The sequence below is a fragment of the Aethalodelphis obliquidens genome, unplaced genomic scaffold (genome assembly GCF_003676395.1).
Source record: "Aethalodelphis obliquidens isolate GAN/ISIS:26980383/991018 unplaced genomic scaffold, ASM367639v1 scaffold12, whole genome shotgun sequence".
NCBI lineage: Eukaryota > Metazoa > Chordata > Mammalia > Artiodactyla > Delphinidae > Aethalodelphis > Aethalodelphis obliquidens.
In genome coordinates this window covers 22,425,790-22,444,925 of record NW_020837956.1, presented here as the reverse complement: position 1 = coordinate 22,444,925, position 19,136 = coordinate 22,425,790, and the positions used below count along the sequence as shown (strand labels likewise).

Genomic DNA, 19,136 nt, shown 5'->3' with positions numbered 1-19,136 from the left:
CTTTCTCTACAATATGTACCTCACAGGACTGTAGCGAGGATTACATGAGGTAGAGAACAGAATAATAGCTAACCTTTAACAAGCATGGACTAGGCACTTTGCTAAGCGCTTGATACGCATTATCTCATTTAATCTCATAACTGAGGTAGAAGCTATTATTATGCATCTTTTACAGATGGGGAAACTGAGGCACAGAAAGGTTAAGTAATTTGCTCAAGTTTACAAACACAGTTTAAGTGGCAGAACCAAGATTTAAATCCATGTGTGTCTGACTCCATAATCCACAACACTAGCTTCTTTACTTATGCTGCCCTGGTACACCTTAAACATTCAGTTATGACAGATATTCTTATTAGCTTTCTATTATTTTGTCCTTTGCATTTTGAATGTCCTTCTCTCGTCTATCAGTTTTCACGCTGCTTTTCAGTTTACAACGTTCTCTTGTGTATACTACTTTCTTTAATTCTTCCCCCTAACCTCCTAAGGCTGCGATTATTATTACTCCCGTTTTCCAAATGTAGAAGTTTGGGTGAGTGCCCAGAGAGCCTGTGTGATAAAGGCTAAAGTCAGGGGCATCACATCATTTATTTAAAGTAGTGGGGCGCTAGGACTTGAATTCTGGCCTCCTGACTCCGAAACCCAGCCTTTCTTCACCATGTTCTAGGGCTCCTCCCTCAGTGTCCAGCCTCTTCTGAATCTGAGATCTGCACCATCAGAACGAACGGTGTGGTCGTGTGCACTCCTTTAGGTGGGGCTTACACCTAAAGCGCTCATTTGAGAGGTGTAGATTAATGTTCGTTGTTTACACGTGCGCCTCTGCCTCTAGTACGAGCCTCTTGAAGGCAGGGGCAACAGCTGAGCAAGTTCTGGATCCCCCTGGAGCCCCACCATGGGACCTGGTACACAACCGATTCGTTAATGGAACGAAGTGAAAGCTACGGTGCTCAGCACTCCATCTCACCTACTCAACACTCTATGGACGTAGGAGAGTCCGAATCACAACTATAGCCTTCGGTCTTCTGCACACAGTAGGCGCTCAACGTTTTTAAACTTCAGTCCCCCACTTTTCTTGCAACATTAAGGCGGGCGAGGGAGGGAAGAAGCACGCGATTCCTCACCTGAGGGCTCAGCAGGGTCCTCAGGTGCTTCAACTGCATGACGAACACCTGTCTCTCAGATGCCAACAGACAGCGGACAACTCCCGTGGTTACCTGGACAACCCGCCACGCAGCCGCAGCGGCAGCCGCTGACGCAGAAGCGACCTGAGCGCGACACGCGTCGCAAGGTCACCGCGTAGGTTCGCAGCGAAGCAAAACAGAACCCGCGCAGCCGCAGTGAGGTCTAGGGCGGGACCCCACGCGCGCAGAGGGCTTGATGAATTCTCTCCTCGACCAATCCCATCGTGGCATGCAAACCCAAACTCCAGCCACGCCCACAAGCCTTCCGCAATCTCCGGGGTCCTACGTAATCGTAGTCTCTCTAGCTGTTCGATGTACGTAAGCGTGGCTGAGTGCCTTCTTTTTTTATTTTTTTTTATTTTTGCGGTACGCGGGCTTCTCACTGTTGTGGCCTCTCCCGTTGCGGAGCACAGGCTCCGGACGCGCAGGCTCAGCGGCCATGGCTCACGGGCCCAGCCGCTCCGCGGCATGTGGGATCTTCCCGGACCGGGGCACGAACCCGTGTCCCCTGAATCGGCAGGCGGACACTCACCCACTGCGCCACCAGGGAAGCCCAGAGTGCCTTCTTTTAATCTACACAACCCTGGAGGAAAGCAGGGTAGTTGCTATTATAGGCCTTTTACAGTTGACGGAATTGATCCTAAATAGGTTATGTAACTTGCACAGGATCACAAGGCTGATAACGATGGGTAACAGGGAATACTCAGTATGTGTCTGCCAGGTACCGTGCAAAGTGTTGCACATGCATTGTCTCCTTTAATCTCAAAGCCACCTTTTGAAGGGGATAGCATTATTAGTCCCATTTTACATAACATGAGACTCAGGACTAGAGGGGTCACTTGCCTTAGCTAACATAGTGCGTTAAGGACGGAACTGGGATTCGACTCAGAGATGGTGCATTTAAACACCCTTTGTATTCCTTCTTAACTTCTAGCTCCCTATCTCCATCCCATGCTACTACATACCCTGTGACACTCCTATCCCCAGAAATGATGATGTATCCAGAGTCTTCGGAAGCAGTGCTTCGGAAGCAGTGGTCAGAGAGAGGTAAAACACCCTACTTTTGAAATGGAAAATGGTGAGTTTAAGACTGCTGCTTAGATCAGGATGCTTTATGGTTTAGGGCAGAGGGCAGACAAGAGCTTGGCTCACCTGACAGGTGTAGTCTTGTGAAACCCGGGGGTGGAGCTTGGTTAGGTTTAAAAGATACTGACTGACTTCTTGATCTTTGTTTCGATTGGGGTCCCTTTCAGAATTATTGGTCTAATTTCTTGTAACATACCAGAGAGATCAAGATGCAAAAAAGGACAGTTATTCATAAGCCACCTCCCGGAGGATCATACGTGGAGAAAACTGTTACCTTCCAGACAGTGTAGCATATGCTGTCCAGACAGATTCTCAGTTCTGAAGTCTTTCCCACAGAGTGCTTGCAAATGTCAACAGGTGTTTCTTTCACTGGCACCAACCTCCCCGTGGAACTTAGGAAAAAGTAGAGGACAGTCCCTATTTTCACAGGAAACAAGTAGGCCCCAGAGCCCAAATTATAATTCTTTTTTTTTGTTAATAGTAATGTTTTTTAAAAATTTTATTTATTTTTGGCTGCGTTTTGGGTCTTTGTTTCTGTGCGCAGGCTTTCTCTAGTTGCGGCCAGCGGGGGCTACTCTTCCTTTTCGTGCACGGGTTTCTCACTGTGGTGGCTTCTCTTGTTGCAGAACATGGGCTCTAGGCACGCGAGCTTCAGTAGTTGTGGCGCACGAGCTTAGTTGCTCTATGGCATGTGGGATCTTCCCGGACCAGGGCTCGAACCCGTGTCCCCTGCATTGGCAGGTGGATTCTTAACCACTGCGCCACCAGGGAAGTCCCCCAAATTATAATTATTTTGACAAGAGAGTTCCAACCCCAGTTTTATTTCCAGAATCCTCCTCTGGATATAATGGCCGAGAGTGAATATAAACTCATTTATTCTTCACAATTATTACTGACTTTGACCGAATGAACAGAGAGACATACAGACAAAAGGGAAAGCAAGGGCAGGGAAGAATAGGCACAGAAATGCACGGGAGAGGAACACCTGGCACCCAGGGATCCATTAGTGTAGCTGTTCTTTCATTTGTCCCAAGACCCTGTTCAATCCTTTTCTGAAAATTAGCTCAGGGTTGATGAAATCAGAGGAATAAATGGTGAGGAGCTGGGCTGCCGATGTGGGCAGTGAAGATAAAAAGGCTACTGGCCAAAAAAAAAAAAAAAAAAAAAAAAAAAAAGGCTACTGGCCCTCTCATGTGCCATAACCTTAGTTTCCATTAGTACATGAAGAATTTATATCCTCTTTTTTTCCTGCTCCCCCTTCTCACCCAAAAAAGGAAAAGGATCTAGGGCCTTGGTTTTCTATGCCTCTTTCTGGCTCTGCTCCACCCAATTCCAGGCTGGAGAATCAAAGCAAACACCTTCAAATAAGAGTCTGCTCCTGTCAAGTTGGTGGTGGTGTGAAGGGCCCTTGTAGTCAGGGGAGAGACAGTGGAGAAATGTTTTCAGCATATTAGACAGTATCCCATACAGTCAGCTCCAGTTTGTCCAAGAAACTTTATTGGAAAAATGTCCAAGGAGTGAGATCACCAGCAGCTGAAGGGGCTGCCAGGTGAGAGGGGGCGCACCTGAGGCTCCATGGAAGACATTGGAGTAGTGCAGTGCAGCATCTGTCTCCAGGCCCAGACAATTCCTTTTATTTGCTGGGGGAGGTGGCGTACCCACAGAAACACTCCTCTCTGAGACCCAGAGGCAAGATGTGGGGGCAGCTGGGGATGCCAAGGATTCTGATGCAGGTGAAATGGGGGCCCCATTTGGGACCTAATGGGATAGGGTTGAACAAGTGACTCTCTCCTGGACCTGGGGGATGGAAGGACATATCCCATCTGATATCCACTCCCCAGGTCCAGGGGCTCAGACCCTAACAGACCTACCTTCTGGCCCTGCTCACAGTGGAAAGAGAATGGATGCCAGGCCTGAGATTGTGGGAGTGTCATTACCCTCTGGGAGACTGTGGGATCCTTCAGTCTTGGGCAAATCACCATCTTGGGCTCTCCCTGACCCCATCCCCATCCCCAAGATGTTAGTGCATCTGTCTTCTGGTTCTGTTTCTTCACTCATACGTCAATGGTGTTGATGGAGGGTGAGTTCTTCTGTGAAAGAAGATGGCTTGAGTCTCATTTCAGGAAGGCGATAGCCTCCTCCATCCCAAATTTCCATTCTCCCTCTTCTCTTGCCCCTCTGTGGCCCTTCTCCCTTTCCCTTACTGCTTCTAGAGGCAAAATCACCCTTCCCTCCCTCTCTGGCCACACATCACCTGTCTCGCCCCCACTGGCCTTCCCTGAGGACTCTGTTCCGGTCCCTTCCCCTTCTCCTTGGGGTTATTGTTGGAGTCATTGTCCTTGATGATGTCATACTGACGGCAGAATAGCCCAATTACAGCTGAAACACAACAATACAATCTGAACCTTGATCTTGACCTCCCCACTCACAGCCTCGAAAGGCAGTGAGATACCCACAGTTTCTAGAAAATCCGAGAAGAAAATCTTTGAATTCCTGGTCCCCATGCACAGGCACCACCTTCTTCATCATCCTCTCTGGGCTCGCCAAAGCCTCCTCTCCCTCTCTTCAAACTTTTCCTGCCCATCCCTCTCAACTAAACATCTCCCCACGCCACTGCTCTCACCCCCTTTCTCCCAACAACCTTCACCAACTCCCACCTTCACTGAGCCCCACTCAATCCATGGTCCCCTGTCCAGCTGCTTACTCACCAGCCCACATGAGCAACACCACCACAATGATGACCACTTCCCCCGTCTGCAGAGGTCGCTCTCCATCCAGACCCTCCACTGTGATGTCACCTGAGAAGGAAGGAGACGGACCCCAGGTTACAGGGAGCAGCTAGAGAGCTATGTCTGTGCAGACAGTTAAGGTTGGAGATGCTGGGGATTAAAGCCAAGGAAGACCCATCACAGCGTTGTCACTGGTAGCCCCTCTCTGGGAAGCTGTTGGTGGACAGGTGGTTAGAGACCAAAAAGCCGGAGGGCTGCAGGTCAGATACTCACTCATGCAGGCTGCAGCTGCTGTGAACTGAGGCTGGGTAAAAGGAAGCTTAAAAGCCCTTCCCCCAAGGAATTCATTACCAGCCTGTCTATACCCGGTCCCCTGCCAACCTGCTTTCCTTCCTTTTCTGGCAGTACAATGAATTAAATCATCCTTCTATTCATCTAAGCTAGACGGCTGCTTGCTTTGGGGAAGTAAACAGGAGACCAAAGGCCAGGTAAAGAGCCAGAGAATCAAAGCTTTAGGGAGCGAGGAATACCTGAGACCCTCACCTGGGCTCGAGCTGTTTGAGGGTAGCCGGTCAGAACCCTTGAGAGTTCGGAAGTGCACCCGCGGCCCTGGGGGGCTTTCTCCCCGAAGGCCGATGCTCCTGACCTGCACTGTGTAGTCACTGTCTTCAGCCAGGCCCCAGAGGGCACAGGCCCGAGTGGTGGTGTTCACCTCCCGGATCACACGTTGCCCCGGTCCATTCTGTCGCTGCAGGGAGTTGATGAGAGAGGAGGACAGCCTCACCCTGGTCCCAGGCCACCTCCTGAACATCCAAGCACTCCAAGGGAGTAAGGGTGAAAAGGGCAGCGTGAGCCAGGGAATCCCAGCTCCCAGATTCTCCCACAGCTGGGAGGGGAGCTGGGGTGGGGAGGGAGGTGACAGAAGGAATGTTCAGAGATCCAAGGACATGGGTTGGGGTAGCAGAAGGGTGATTCATACTTGCTGGGAAATGGAGTAGCCAATGACGATGTTGCCTTCTGGGACGTCCCAAGACACAGTGGCCGAGTTGGCTCTGAGGTGAGTGACTGTCACATTCACAGGAGAGGGAGGCCGGTCTGCGGGTGCCAGTGCGTTAACCGGTTAACAGGTTCCACCCACAGACTAACTCTGGTTACCTCCCACCCTCTCCCCCTTTACGCACCTGCTCGTACAAAGCCCAGGTCACAACTGACCAGCAGGAGGACAGTGGGGCTTAGATATGGAGAGAGGGGCATTAGCGAAGCCATGGTCCCCACCGAGTCCTCTGGGAGGCACTGGGGCATCCGTTTGACATCCAGGCGGGGGTCCTGGAGGTGGCAGGAGTTGTGGGAGGGTCAAGGACTTGCCAGAACGAGCGGGTGGGCAGCAGCTCTCCCGGTCTCCCCACGGCCCACAGCAGCCCCAGAGGCCCCCTTTTCCCCATGCCTTCCTGGCCCCCGCCACATCCCGGCGCCCCTGGTGCGCGGCTCTGCTCTGCCCACACCCACCTCCGCCGGTCCTCGCGGTCGCTCAGGCCTCGGGGGGCTGCTCGGTGCCCAGAGGGCGGCCCATCGCCCGACTCCGTGGCGCTGTCCCTACCCCATCCCGGCGCGGGCCCGGCGAGGCGGGCGGCGCTGGACCGAGCTGCGGGCAGAGGGCGGAGGCGTAGCGGGCGCGGGCCGCGGGGCTGCGAAGCCCCCCGAGCTCCGACCGGCCGCGCAGTCTGTCCGAGAGCAGGGGGCGGTGCCGGCGCGGCCCGGAGGCTGGCCTGGGTCCCCGGGGCGGGAGGCGGTGCGGCTGCCTCCGCCGGCCCCTGCAGCAGATGTGACCGTCCCGGCGAGCCAGCCGCCGCCTTCTGCAGAGCTGGCCCCCGTCGCTCCGCCGCAGCCCGGCCGGGACGTGCGGGCCCGCCCCGCCCAGCTGGGGTTCTCGCCGCCGTCATCAACGCCCCCCCAACCCGGTTCTTTCGGGACTCCTCCCACGACCCTCTCATTGGCGGCCTCTCGGGCCCCCAAAGCTCCCGATCCCGGCTCTGTGTGATAAGCCCCGGCAGGGGCGTGGGGGGCGGGGGGATGTCGGGAGAGGCGCAGGTGCGAGGGTCTCAGGCACCTGGGAGGCCTCTCCCTCCCCAGATGGAATTAGCCGAGTTGGGAAGTGGAATTCCACCTCCGGTGCCGGAGGGGACAATGATGGAGATAATAATTATTTTGACAATCTCCTACTTGTAGACTGCGTCAGCTTTTAAGTATCTTCCCCATTCATAATCTGATCTTGATTCCCTTCATTCTCTCAGTCATTCTTTCATTTATTAGGCAAATATTTATTGAGCGTTCTCTATATGTCTGGCATGTTAATAGCTGGAGATACGGCGATTATTAAGGGTGCTGGGTTTATAGGGGAAATTTAAAGAGAGACGACCTGTTTCTTGTCTTAGCTCTGGGACTTACTGTGTGGCCTTAGACAAAGAGGTTAATCTAAGTCTCAGGTTTCCCACGTGTAAATCAGAGCATCCAAAACCTCACAGGGCTGTTGTGAGGATCAAATGAGACAATATTGGGGAACGATCTTTATAAAGCTTATAACACGGTGTGAATGAGAGATTATGATTAATTGCACCAATTTGTTAGTTACTTCATTTATTCAATAAACATGTAAATCCTTAAGTTATTTCATGCTTTGGTTGAGCATGAGATCTGGAGTGAGAACCTGGGTGTGGGTCCCAATTCTGTCAGCTGTGTGATCTTCAGCAACTAACTTAACTTCTCTGAGCTTCAGTTTCATCATCTGAAAAATGAGGGTGTCAATATCATCATCTTTTTAAAAAAATTGAACCGTAATTGATTTACAAAGTGTTAGTTTCAGGTGTACAATAAAGTGATACATATATACATATATTCTTTTCCAGATTTTCTTCCATTATAGGTTATTACAAGGTATTGAATACAGTTCCCTGTGCTCTACAGTAGGTCCTTATTGTTTATTTTATATATAGTAGTGTGTATCTGTTAATCCCAAACTCCTAATTTATCCCTCCCCCCACCTTTCCCCTTTGATAACCATAAGTTTGTTTTCTATGTCTGTGAGCCTATTTCTGTTTTGTAAGTTCATTTGTATCATTTTTTTAGATTCCACTTATAAGTGATATCATATGATATCCGTCTTTCTCTGTCTGACTTACTTCACTTAGTATGATAAATTCTAGGTGCAAATGGTATTATTTCATTCCTTTTAATATCTTCTTAATGTATCTAATGAGATACTGTATGTGCCAATGCATTGTTCAGTGTAAATAAATGTTAGCCAAACTTGTATTTAGGGCAGATACTTTGGTTTCTAATTCTCATTGCAGTATTTCTATTTCTGTGGCACTTTCCCCTGTAATATCCAGTTCAGTGCGTGCACCCCTGGGGCTCTGAAGCTTCTGTTGCCTTCCTTCTGAGAGGAGAGTGAAATGGGGCAAGTGGGACAGGGAGGACTGTGTGTGCTGAGCATGTGATCAAGCCATGGCCCAGGTCCTCTGACCTCTGCTGACCCTGAGAACCCTGATCTCTGGCCTCCTGATGCATCCTGGTTCCAGAGCACTCGTGCCCAGGGATCCTTTTTGCCCTGGGCCTGGGTATTGTCCTTCTGGGCTCCAGGCCCTCCAGAGAAGAGGGCATTGTCTGAAAGGCAAGAGTAACGAAGACCCCGCGTCTTCCTCTTCAGGGACAACCAGAGGCTGGGGAGTCTGGGTGCCTGTAAAGAGGGACCTGGGGAGCCCCCGTGGGGTGACTAGAGGGCTAAGGACCTAGTGACCAGGAAAGGGTGCAGGCAGAGGTGTGCAGAGAGGCCAGGGTACTTGGGTTCATCACCACTGTGGCTCAGATAAGGCCCCGCCAACTGGAAGCAGTGTCAGTGTGACAGAAGGGGCTATGTGGCTGAAGAGGGAGGCACAACAGTGTGTCCACAGTGTCGGACCATGCCAGGCACAAAACAGTTTCAACGTGTGATTGAGACCGCGGAGCCTGGCAAGTGGGAGGTGAGACCCTTTCTCCCTGTTGGCCTTCTGTGCTGATTCCTAGAATCCTGTCTCATCTGGACTTCCCTGCAGCCTGGGTTTCTGCTTTCCCCGTCCTCCTTCCCATCTTCCTTCCTGATTTTCTTTCTTTGATAGGCCCAGAGTACCAAGTGCAGGCTAAATCATTTTTGTGTGTGTGTGTGTGTCCCAACACTGTGCCTGCTGCCACACCCACCTCCAGTTCGGCAGACGTGAATGAGGCTCCCTGCCATTGACCTTGTCCCCCCTTCCCTCTAGTTGTCTGGGTATGAGGCAGCCCTGCCCATCATAGAGAAGTCAAACCCACTGACCCGGGATCTGGACAAAGCAGATGCCGAGCAGATTGTTCGATTGCTGGGGCAACGTGATGCTGAGATCTTCCAGGAGGAGGGACAAATCAGGCCCACATGCCAGGTGACTCAGCCGCATCCCCTGGACACTGCAAGTAACGATGCCCACTGCAGCCCCACCCCACCTCAACCTCTGCCCTCTCAGACCATGGTCTGGGAGCCCCTCCCCCGCCCCCCCAACCCACTGTCCTTTTCTTGGCTGTTGATGCCTGCCTGTTGCCTCCAGTGAGTCACCTCTGACCACCATGGTATAAGCGGCTGGAAAAGTCCAGGAAGTGCCAAAGGTACCAACTCTCCACCTGCTCCCTGCTTAAATTCGTGTTTCCCTCCACTTTTCTCTCTTCTTGGTCTCTATTTTTCCCTTTTATAAACTTCTATATCCTTATTGTCATCTTATTAATCAACAGTAATTATAGTAACTATTACTGCATAATACTACATAACTGACCACGTACTTTCACACCCATTACCTTCACAAAAACCTGTAAAGTTGGTGTTATTGTCTCCATTACTTTTCGGATGGGAAAACAAAGACTTAAGATAATCACAGTAGCTTTTGCCCAAGTACACGCAGCTAGTAATTGCCAGATAATGCTGCTTCCTATCTGTGACAAAGCTGCTTTCCGTCCTTTCTGCAATAAGTAAGGGTTTGGGGGGTTTTTTTGGCTGCGTTGGGTCTTTGTTGCTGAGCGCAAGCTTTCTCTAGTTGTGGCGAGTGGGAATTACTCTTCGTTGTGGTGCACAGGCTTCTCATTGCGGTGGCTTCTCTTGTTGTGGAGCGTGGGCTCTATGCATGCGGGCTCAGGAGTTGTGGCTTGCGGGCTTAGTTGCCCCGCGGCATGTGTGATCTTCCTGGACCAGGGATCGAACCCGTTTTCCCCTGCACTGGGAGGTGGATTCCTAAGCACTGCCCCACCAAGGAAGTCCAGTAAGGGTTTGAATAAGTAGCTAAACCAGAGTTGGGGATCAGACTGAAGTTTCTTTCTCAAATCCAAGGTTCTTTCTGCTACACCATATTCTCTATGTTCTGTTCGCTTTGGGGATAAGAGGGGGGTTCTGTTACCAACCAAAAAGAGAATATGCTTCTCCCAACCTGGAGACGTAAGCATTTTTCTTTTCTCAGGAGCCTGAGGGGGGCGCTGGTGGGGCTGAGTGGAGGGATACCTCTGGCAGGATGGCATTCCTCTTGTCGGTGAGTACCTTGATCGCCGGTTTTGCTCTCCGCCTTCTTGGAGTGAACCTCAGGACCATAAAGCTCTTCATAGCTAAGCTCCTAGGTGGACCGCCTCCAGCTCCGGCTCTCTTTCTTCTCCAAAAGCTAGATCTCAACATGGAGTCCCATTTCTTCTGAGCCCATCTGAGCCCCACCAGTCTATTGCCAATGTCTGTACATCCCACACACCCCTAATCCATCATCTCCAAGCAGCATATTTAAGAGTCAGATTCCAAGCAGTGCTGGCTTAAGCACTGACCTAAGAGAATCATTATACAGCCTCTACCCTCAAGGTGTTGAAAATCCAAGATAATTGTTCCTTCCCTGTCATTACTACTCCATGTTCTCTCCGACTTGGCAGGTCTCCTTTAACCAGCTGATGAAAGGTCTAGGACAGAAACCTCTTTACACCTACCTCGTTGCAGGAGGTGACAGGTAAGCCAGGCTGGCCTATGAATATTTTGTTTGGCCTAACTAGTGTCTTTTAGAAACTGAATTTGAATGCTTTCAGGTGGAGATGGTGTCCAGTTTGCTCTCCACTTGACGTACGTATGTTGCCTGACTAGCCCTCATAGGCATTGAAGTTTTTCAACCCTACAGAGTGTTTATCATGGTGCCCAACAAATAGTAGGTGCCCATTCAGTGACAGTTTTCTCTTCATTTCCTTCTCTCAAAGCAGCCCTAATAAACCATAGGTTTCTGCTTCCCAAGCAGTGCCACTGACCTTGACTCTGTCCTCTTAGGTCTGTGATGGCCTCTAGGGAGGGGATGGAAGATAGTGCCCTGGATGGGATCGAGGAACTGAAGAAGTCTGTGTTTTCCACTGACACTCAACCATAGACCTCTGTCTGTTCCTTCTCGTGGGGACATCAAAGCCCCAGCATCCAGCCAAAGCCCATCCCCTGCCTCCTCCGTGCCCCCCCAACTCCCTTCCAGCCACCCCCCACCTCATCCTGGCCCTGACATCCCCACACAATATGTTTATACCCTAGAATCCTCTTGGTGGCACCACCTCACCCATCCTCCTCTCCTAGGTGGCTGCTGGGAAGAAGAGGGTGATTGTCATCGGCATTTCAGCGGGACTCTCTGTGAGTGTGAAGACGGGCTGGGGGGTCAATTTTATAGGGAGGCGGGGAGTAGGAGTGGAACAGCATGGGAGGTAAATCAACAAGATTTAGCTAGAAACAGAAGGGCTCGTGTGAGGAACTTCGATGTCACTCTCACTGACGAGGATCCAGTTGCATGAATGTGGGACAAGGGGGGAGGGATCTTATCCCACAATAACTGTGTACCCATCCACTCAACAACCAAAATAGATAGAGTAGTCCAGGGCTCAGCAAACTATGCTGGCAGGCCAATCCAGCTGCTCCCTGTTTTTGTCAATGACGTTTTACTGGAACTCAGCCATTTGTGTTTACATATTATCCATGGCTACTTTGACGCTTCAACGGTAAGACCGAGTCATTGGACAGAGATCGTAGGGCCCACAAGCTTAAAATATTTGCTTTCTAGCTCTTTACAGAAAAAACTGACCCCGGACTAGTCCCTTGCTACCTAACGTGTGGTCCTTACACCAGCGACATCAGTATCACCTGGGATCTGTTAGAAATGCAGAATATCAGGCCCCCCCACACCAGACCTACTGAGTCTGAATCTGCATTTTAGCAAGATTCCCAGGTGGTTTGTTTGACATGCACTGGGCTAGATGACCCTGAGTTTCCGCTCAGCTGTGCAGCTCGGACTCTCTGAATTCACTGAGCAGGACCTGGACCCCAGCAGATGTGGAACGAGGCACACAAGGAGAGCAGGACACTGACCTCATGGAGCTGACAGTTTAGTTCTGTATCTTCAGACTTTACCACGCAGAAGATTTCCATGGGAGAGCCTGTTAGAAATGTAGGTCTAGGGAATTCCCTGGCGGTCCAGTGGTTAGGACTCAGCGCTTCCACTGCCAGGGCCCCGGGTTCAATCCCTGGTCGGGGAACTAAGATCCCATAAGCTGCACGGTGTGGTCGATAATAATAATAGTTAATTAATTTTAAAAAAATGTAGGTCCATGGGGTCTCCCCTTCAAATTCAGATCCAGTAGATTTTAACTGGGCCCAGAATCTGCACTTAAACAAGCATGTGTGGGGCATTCTGATGTATGTGGGCCTCGGGCAGAGCTAGAGTAACCCCCCTCATCGAACCCTCCCCTCTCTCCCTACCACCAGGCTCCCTCTGTGGCAGCCCAGATGGACTACTGCATGGATAACCCAGCGGTCTTTTTGCCAGTCCTGATTGGTTTCAACCCAGTGAGCATGGCCAGGTGAGCCTTCTGTAATGAAAAGTCGTACACAGAACTTCTGTAATGAAAGGTCACGGCCAGGCCCCTGGGGGAGGCTGGGAGGGAACCTGTGAAAATCTACAGGATAGTCACAAAGGAGAGGGCAGGGCAAATATGCTCTTGTTCACCAAATCTCAGAATATTAAAGTAAATAAAGGTGCAAACGAAGCAACTGACAAAGGATTAATCTCCAAAATATACAGGCAGCTTATGCAGCTCAATATCAAAAAGACAAATAACCCAATCCAGAAATGGGCAGAAGATCTAAATAGATATTTCTCCAAAGAAGGTATACAGATTGCCAACAAACACATGAAAGAATGTTCAACATCACTAATCATTAGAGAAATGCAAATCAAAACTACAATGAGATATCACCTCACACAGGTCAGAATGGCCATCATCAAAAAATCTACAAACAATAAATGCTGGAGAGGGTGTGGAGAAAAGGGAACCCTCTTGCACTGTTGGTGGGAATGTAAATTGATACAGCCACTATGGAGAACAGTATGGAGGTGCCTTAAAAAACTAAAAATAGAACTACCATACGACCCAGCAATCCCACTACTGGGCATATACCCTGAGAAAACAATAATTCAAAAAGACACATGCACCCCAGTGTTCATTGCAGCTCTATTTACAATAGCCAGGACATGGAAGCAACCTAAATGTCCATCGACAGATGAATGGATAAAGAAGATGTGGCACATATATACAATGGAATATTACTCAGCCATAAAAAGAAACAAAATTGAGTTATTTGTAGTGAGGTGGATGGACCTAGAGTCTGTCATACTAAGTGAAATAAGTCAGAAAGGGAAAAACAAATACCGTATGCTAACACATATATATGGAATCTAAAAAAAAAGTGATTCTGAAGAACGTAGGGGCAGGACAGGAATAAAGATGCAGACATAGAGAATGGACGTGAGGACACAGGGAGGGGGAAGGGTAAGCTGGGACAAAGTGAGAGAGTGGCATGGACATATATACACTACCAAATGTAAAATAGATAGCTAGTGGGAAGCAGCTGCATAGCACAGGGAGATCAGCTCAGTGCTTTGTGTCCACCTAGAGGGGTGGGATAGGGAGGGTGGGAGGGAGACGCAAGAGGGAGGAGATATGGGGATGTATGTATACGTATAGCTGATTCACTTTGTTATAAAGCAGAAACTAACACACCATTGTAAAGCAATTGTACTCCAATAAAGATGTTAAAAAAAATAAAGTAAATAAAGGGTGTTCCTAAGCTTAGGAAGTTTTTTGTTGGTTGGTTAATTTGCATATTCTCTCATTTCAGAAAGAATTGAAGGCAGCTTATAAAGGTTACATAAAATATAAGAAAGCATACATTTAAAATGGAATGAAGAGGCAAGGAAAACGTGGGTCAGAGGATAGAATGGGCTCAAGAAAATGCATACCACAAAGATCTGTGCTTTCATCTGAGGTGGGTCCCCAGCATCTTTTCAAAGAAGGAATACTGGGTGCTGACTGGCCTCCTAGTCTCCTTTGCCTAGCTCCCTTATTTTAGGCCCTTTCTCCTTCATGCCAGGAGCCCCTTTGGTCCCCTCTGGCTACTCACATCTCCCACCCTGTTCCCCTTTCCTGAGATCCCTGTGCCTCCAAGTCACCTCCCTCTTATTCTCTGTCTAAATGGCCACTTCGATCTCAAAGAAGGCCAGCATATATTTTTTAAATTTTTTATTGGAGTATAGTTGATTTACAATGTTGTGTTATGAAGGCCAGCATATTAAACCAATACTGCTCAGGTGCGATTCTGTGAACGCACTGCCTTAGGAGTGTTAATAAGGAAGGTTCTTGTATGAGAGGTCTGATGTTGTAGGTTTGAGGTAAGGCCCGGAAATACCTACTTTTTGCAAGCATCCTTGGAGATTCTGATGCACAGCCAAGCTGGGGAAACTATGCTAAATGAACCATCGGAGGGGGCCACCCAGTGAAGCTGAGGGCTTCCTGTCACCGGAGGTATTTCAGTGAAGGCTCGCTGACTACTCAAGAGCAGCTCTGTGTGTATTTAGTGTGGTCTTGGGGAGACGGACAGCTGAGTTCCGAGAGGCTTTTTCAGCTCCCAGATTCCAGGCATGTAGTGTAATTCATACGAAGGTATAAATGATCTCTTTTAATGGAGGGCTTTCCTCACCAAAAATGTATCTGCTGCAGTGGATGCTAATTTCAGGGACCGTGACTAAGTGAAATGAAGGATTTCAAACAATGTAGGCGTGGAGATCTTCCAGTTGTTCCTTAAATCAGTGGCTCCCAAACTTGGCTGGTCTTCAGAGTCATCTGGGAAGCTTTTTAAAAATACAGATTTGGGGGCTCCACTCCAGAACTACTGAAGCAGACTCTCAGGGTGGGTGTGGAAACCAGAAATGGGTAGTTATTAAAAAAAAAACAAACCTCCCCAGGTGATTTTGCTGACCTGCCAAGTCTGGGGATCTCAGTTTTCAACCACACAATAAACACTGTTGCCTCTCTCTGCAGAGGAGACATGGCAATAGGACCTGTGCAAGGACCAGGACACAAGAAAGTTCTGGTCTCAGGCTGGAACTTTTTACTTGAGTGTTGGCTTTGCTCTGGGCTCAAATTGCTGAATGTTTTATTAACCCTCATCCTTGGGGTTCAGGGACACAGTGCCCCTATGAGCATCAAAGCACATCTCTCTAGGAAATTGTTGACCTCTGACCCCAATCTCAATGTGGTATTTGGTCCCAACTCTCATCTGAGGCCCTTCCTTTAGATCCTCACACATGATCCCCCCTCTGTCTCTCTTTGGGCCCCAGAAATGACCCCATTGAAGACTGGAGTTCGACATTTCGACAAATAGCAGAGCAGATGCAGAAACTGCCGGAGAAAACGGAAAGCTTTTGTGCTCAATCCTGCAACTGGGGTGAGATCTGCCCCCACCCCTACCCCTCACACCCACCTCCGGACGGCTTGCCACTTAGGGCCTCTGATTTTAGGTTTTGTTACATCATGTCTAAATTCCTGGTGTCGTGTATCTACTAAAATGTTGTAAATCAAATCCTGTTTTCTCGTTTCGGTTTTCACCTTAAGATGTTTTATTTCCATTCGGACCCTGTCTCTTAAATAAGTCATCATTAAACACCTAAATGGTCTAGGGCAGTTTCTATATAAAGAAGCTCTTTTGCATCTGTGTGTAGAAAGTATTGCTTCATGTCTCTTTTATATGTTTCAGTTTCAAATATGGGCTTTAAAGAAAAAATGGGATGTAGTTTCATTCTTCTGCCTAAGACTCTCCAAAATTGGTGTGGCCCTTCTAAGCCTCCACTGCTCCTGTTGCTTTTTTCTCTGGATTGTGGCTGCATCTCACTAACATCATCTGCCCTTCCTTTGACCTTACAAGGGCCTTAACCAAACCCCTGCCCTGCCCCACTCTGCCAGGGATGGGCACATCTGTGACATTCTCTTTGATCTTCCTTTTGCGAGATAGGAAGGCAGGAATTCCACATTACACACAAGTTCTGCATCTTTCATCTCCCAGATGCTCATCTCTCCTCCTCTCTACAATTATTTACTTTTAATCTCCTTTTCTTAGACACTGCTTTTATCATTCTTCTTGCTGTAATCTCTTTATCTTTTTGGTGTGTCATATTATATATCTGTATGGTTACAATCAATGGCTGCTTCACTGGTCTGTCCAAGGAGCATGAAATGTAGTGTTTGGATTAAAAACTGTTATTTAAAAAGTGGGGGATGGAGGAGGGAGAAAGTACTTGGCAAACAAAAACAAAAACAAAAACAAAACCTCTCTGAAAAACCCTTATCCCCAGCTAACAGGACACTCAATTATTCTGGCTTCCTCTCCAGAGTCCTGAATGTACCATAGAAATGACCATAAGTGGCCCTTTCCCCCTCCCCTCCCCTCCCCTCCCCTCCCCTCCCCTTCCCTCCCCTTCCCTCCCCTTCCCTCCCCTTCCCTTCCCTTCCCTTCCCTTCCCTCCTCTCCTCTCCTCTCAGTTAAGCCCTCAACCAGCACTCCTCCTCACAGCACACTGGGGGCCACCAGTCCTACAAATGCCTGCTCAGTGGCCACTAAGCAGAGCGCATGTCCAAGAGCCACTAACCAGATTGCATGCACAGTGGTCACTAACTAGTAAACTCCAGGACCTTCCTTCCTCTCCCAGTTTCTCCTGGGTGTCATCACTCTGCAGCTTGAGGGCCTCAGTGGCTCCTCCCAGATGAAGGGTGGAAGTGCCACCAAGATCCTGCTGGAAACCCTGTTACTGGCAGCTCACAAGACTGCGGACCGGAGCATCGCAGCATCTCCGAGGTAGGGAGGATCTGGACCAGAGAGAGATCAGAGTCAGGCAGTGGGTGGGAGGGTGCAGGCAGGGGAATGGCAGATCCAGATCTGGAGGGTACGCTGGTAGCAGCAAGACTGCAGCCCTGCCGTTCCTTCCCTGGGAAAGGAACTGGCCGGGGGATGCCACTGTTCCCATCACACAGTCACAAAGTCTGGCTTGTTTCCAATGGACCCTGGGTTCCTCAGGTCCAGACCTGATCCCTGTGCACACCTGGGACATCCAAAGCTAACCTAGCTTCCTAGAGTCTTTGATGTGGGGATGGTCCAGGCCATGCAGGGTAGAGGTCATCCTGCTGTGGGCCTGCCTCCCTCACCAGGGTCTCTCGCCTAGCTTCCACGTCGCTCACTTACCGCCTCGTCAACTCTCTGATCCCACCCTCCTCCCAGTGCTCTGGATGCCCTATTCTTCTCTCTGCTCTTTAGTCTTCTTCCCGCTGAAGCCCACTTTGCCCCTGTTGAATGCAGTCTGGCTCTGCTTATCGCTCCCCCACGAGGGACCAGCAGAACTTAGTTTCAAGGGAATTGCACCTTCCCCAGGGTGGGAGGGACTCAGGCTTTCTGAGGGGGCACTGGGCCTGCCCTGGGAGCTGGTGGACTTTCTCCCAGATGCCTTCTGGAAATCCTGCGGACATTTGAGTGGGCTCATCAGGTGACCTAGAGTCAAAGCCCCAAGATCACCACCCTGATGAAGCAAGTCAGCACCAGGTGTGTAGATGTGTATTTGGAGGGGGGAAGCGGCCTGGATGGGGAATGTCATGAGAGCAGGGGAGACTCTACGAGACATGATAACATGGGGAGGGTAGCGGGTCTGCGTGTTGGAGGGTCAGGGTAGGCTTTTGGTTCGTTTACTCCTGTGTTCTTCTGCGTGTGTCTTTCTCTGATCTCTGGATTTTCTTCACTGTGATCTCTCATGTCCTGACCTCTGACCCATTCTCAGCCTGGAGAAAAAAGGCTGAGTATACCTGGTTGGCTGGCAGACCCTGGGCATCATTGCCATCATGGATGGAGTAGAGTGCATCCACACCTTTGGTGCTGGTGGGACCCCGGTGTTGACTTACTTCCCGATTCCTCCTGATCCAAACCAACTGGTCTGCTCTCCAAATTCTTTCCTACTCCCAACCCATGGAGGCTCCTCATTCAGTGTCCATCCTGCCCTATCTAGATAGGCATTTCAGTCAAATGCTCCTTCCTTTGAACCTCACTCAGTCCTTGATCCTTCAGCTCCCAGCCCCATGCTTAGCTATGGCCTCCCAAGTGTGTTACTGCTTACCCTGCACCCCACTTGCCACTTTCCTCCCAGCCCCACTGACACCTCCCCAAACCTAGAACCTTCCTCTCCTTTGAAGCCCATCACTCCTCTCTCCCTGTCCTTAACCTTCCCAGATTTCCAAGATGTCCATGGCTTTCTCATTGGTGATCACAGTGACATGTTTAACCAGAAGGCTGAGCTCAACCAGGTGGGAAGATGATGGGGCTTGGGGAAGTTGGGAAGATAACTGGTGTGCAGAGGGTGGGAGAAAAGAGGAAGGTGGAAACAGGTAGGGGAGTACAATGGGATTCCCTTCTAGAGAGGGAATATGGGTTAAAGGTCATGAGGCCTTGGGGCAGCACGGAACAGTGTGGAAGGCTCTGGATTCACCCCCCAAACCTGGCTCTGGTCCAGTGCTCTTCCGTCAGCATGCTGCATTATCTTGGGCAAAACACTTTACCTCTTTGAATCTTGGTTTTTACATCTGTAGATAAAAGCTCTGCATTAGATGTCCTCTAAGGGCCTCTTTGGTCTTCAAGTCTATATGCTGGAGTTTTCCATGGGAAGGACTCTCTCCTCTTTCTCTGCCCCAGGGTCCCCATTTCTCCTTCTCCCACGAAGACTTCTTG

General features: G+C 49.7%; 3 protein-coding genes across 5 annotated transcripts in view; 1 reads left to right on the top strand and 2 right to left on the bottom strand.

The window, feature by feature from the left end:
* The window catches only part of IFT172 (intraflagellar transport 172), a 41,960-nt gene extending 40,651 nt beyond the window's left edge, over positions 1–1,309 (bottom strand). The window contains exon 1 of the mRNA XM_027113550.1: positions 1,119–1,309. Within this exon, the coding sequence (XP_026969351.1) occupies positions 1,119–1,157 (39 nt within the window). The 5' untranslated portion in view covers positions 1,158–1,309. The remainder of the gene's footprint in view (positions 1–1,118) is intronic.
* A 17-nt stretch (positions 1,310–1,326) lies between these two features.
* SPATA31H1 (SPATA31 subfamily H member 1) overlaps positions 1,327–19,136 on the top strand; it is a 56,000-nt gene continuing 38,190 nt past the window's right edge. For all 3 annotated transcript variants that reach the window (XR_003434123.1, XR_003434124.1, XM_027113549.1), the window contains exons 1-9: positions 1,327–1,492; positions 2,113–2,225; positions 9,286–9,441; positions 9,604–9,661; positions 10,501–11,678; positions 12,804–12,898; positions 14,217–14,363; positions 15,715–15,821; positions 17,080–18,715. The gene's annotated coding sequence lies outside the window, so the exon portion shown is untranslated. The remainder of the gene's footprint in view (positions 1,493–2,112; positions 2,226–9,285; positions 9,442–9,603; positions 9,662–10,500; positions 11,679–12,803; positions 12,899–14,216; positions 14,364–15,714; positions 15,822–17,079; positions 18,716–19,136) is intronic.
* On the bottom strand, positions 3,740–6,909 carry FNDC4 (fibronectin type III domain containing 4). Its single transcript, XM_027113557.1, has 7 exons — positions 6,500–6,909; positions 6,175–6,319; positions 5,973–6,088; positions 5,537–5,741; positions 4,973–5,062; positions 4,519–4,643; positions 3,740–4,354 (listed from the first exon to the last, which is right to left on the bottom strand). The coding sequence occupies exons 2-7, from the start codon at positions 6,293–6,295 to the stop codon at positions 4,319–4,321; spliced, it is 693 nt and encodes a 230-aa protein (XP_026969358.1). The 5' UTR covers positions 6,296–6,319; positions 6,500–6,909; the 3' UTR covers positions 3,740–4,318.

Bases quoted from the DNA above. Each gene is read 5' to 3' on its own strand.
- FNDC4 (XM_027113557.1), bottom strand. From the start codon at position 6,295: ATGCCCCAGTGCCTCCCAGAGGACTCGGTGGGGACCATGGCTTCGCTA. The intron at 5,063-5,536 runs GTGAGGGTCTCA...CTTCCTTCTCAG, and splicing joins CTCAAACAGCTCGAGCCCAG to GTGACATCACAGTGGAGGGT. The intron at 4,355-4,518 runs GTGATGTGTGGC...CTTCTTTCACAG, and splicing joins GGCCAGTGGGGGCGAGACAG to AAGAACTCACCCTCCATCAA.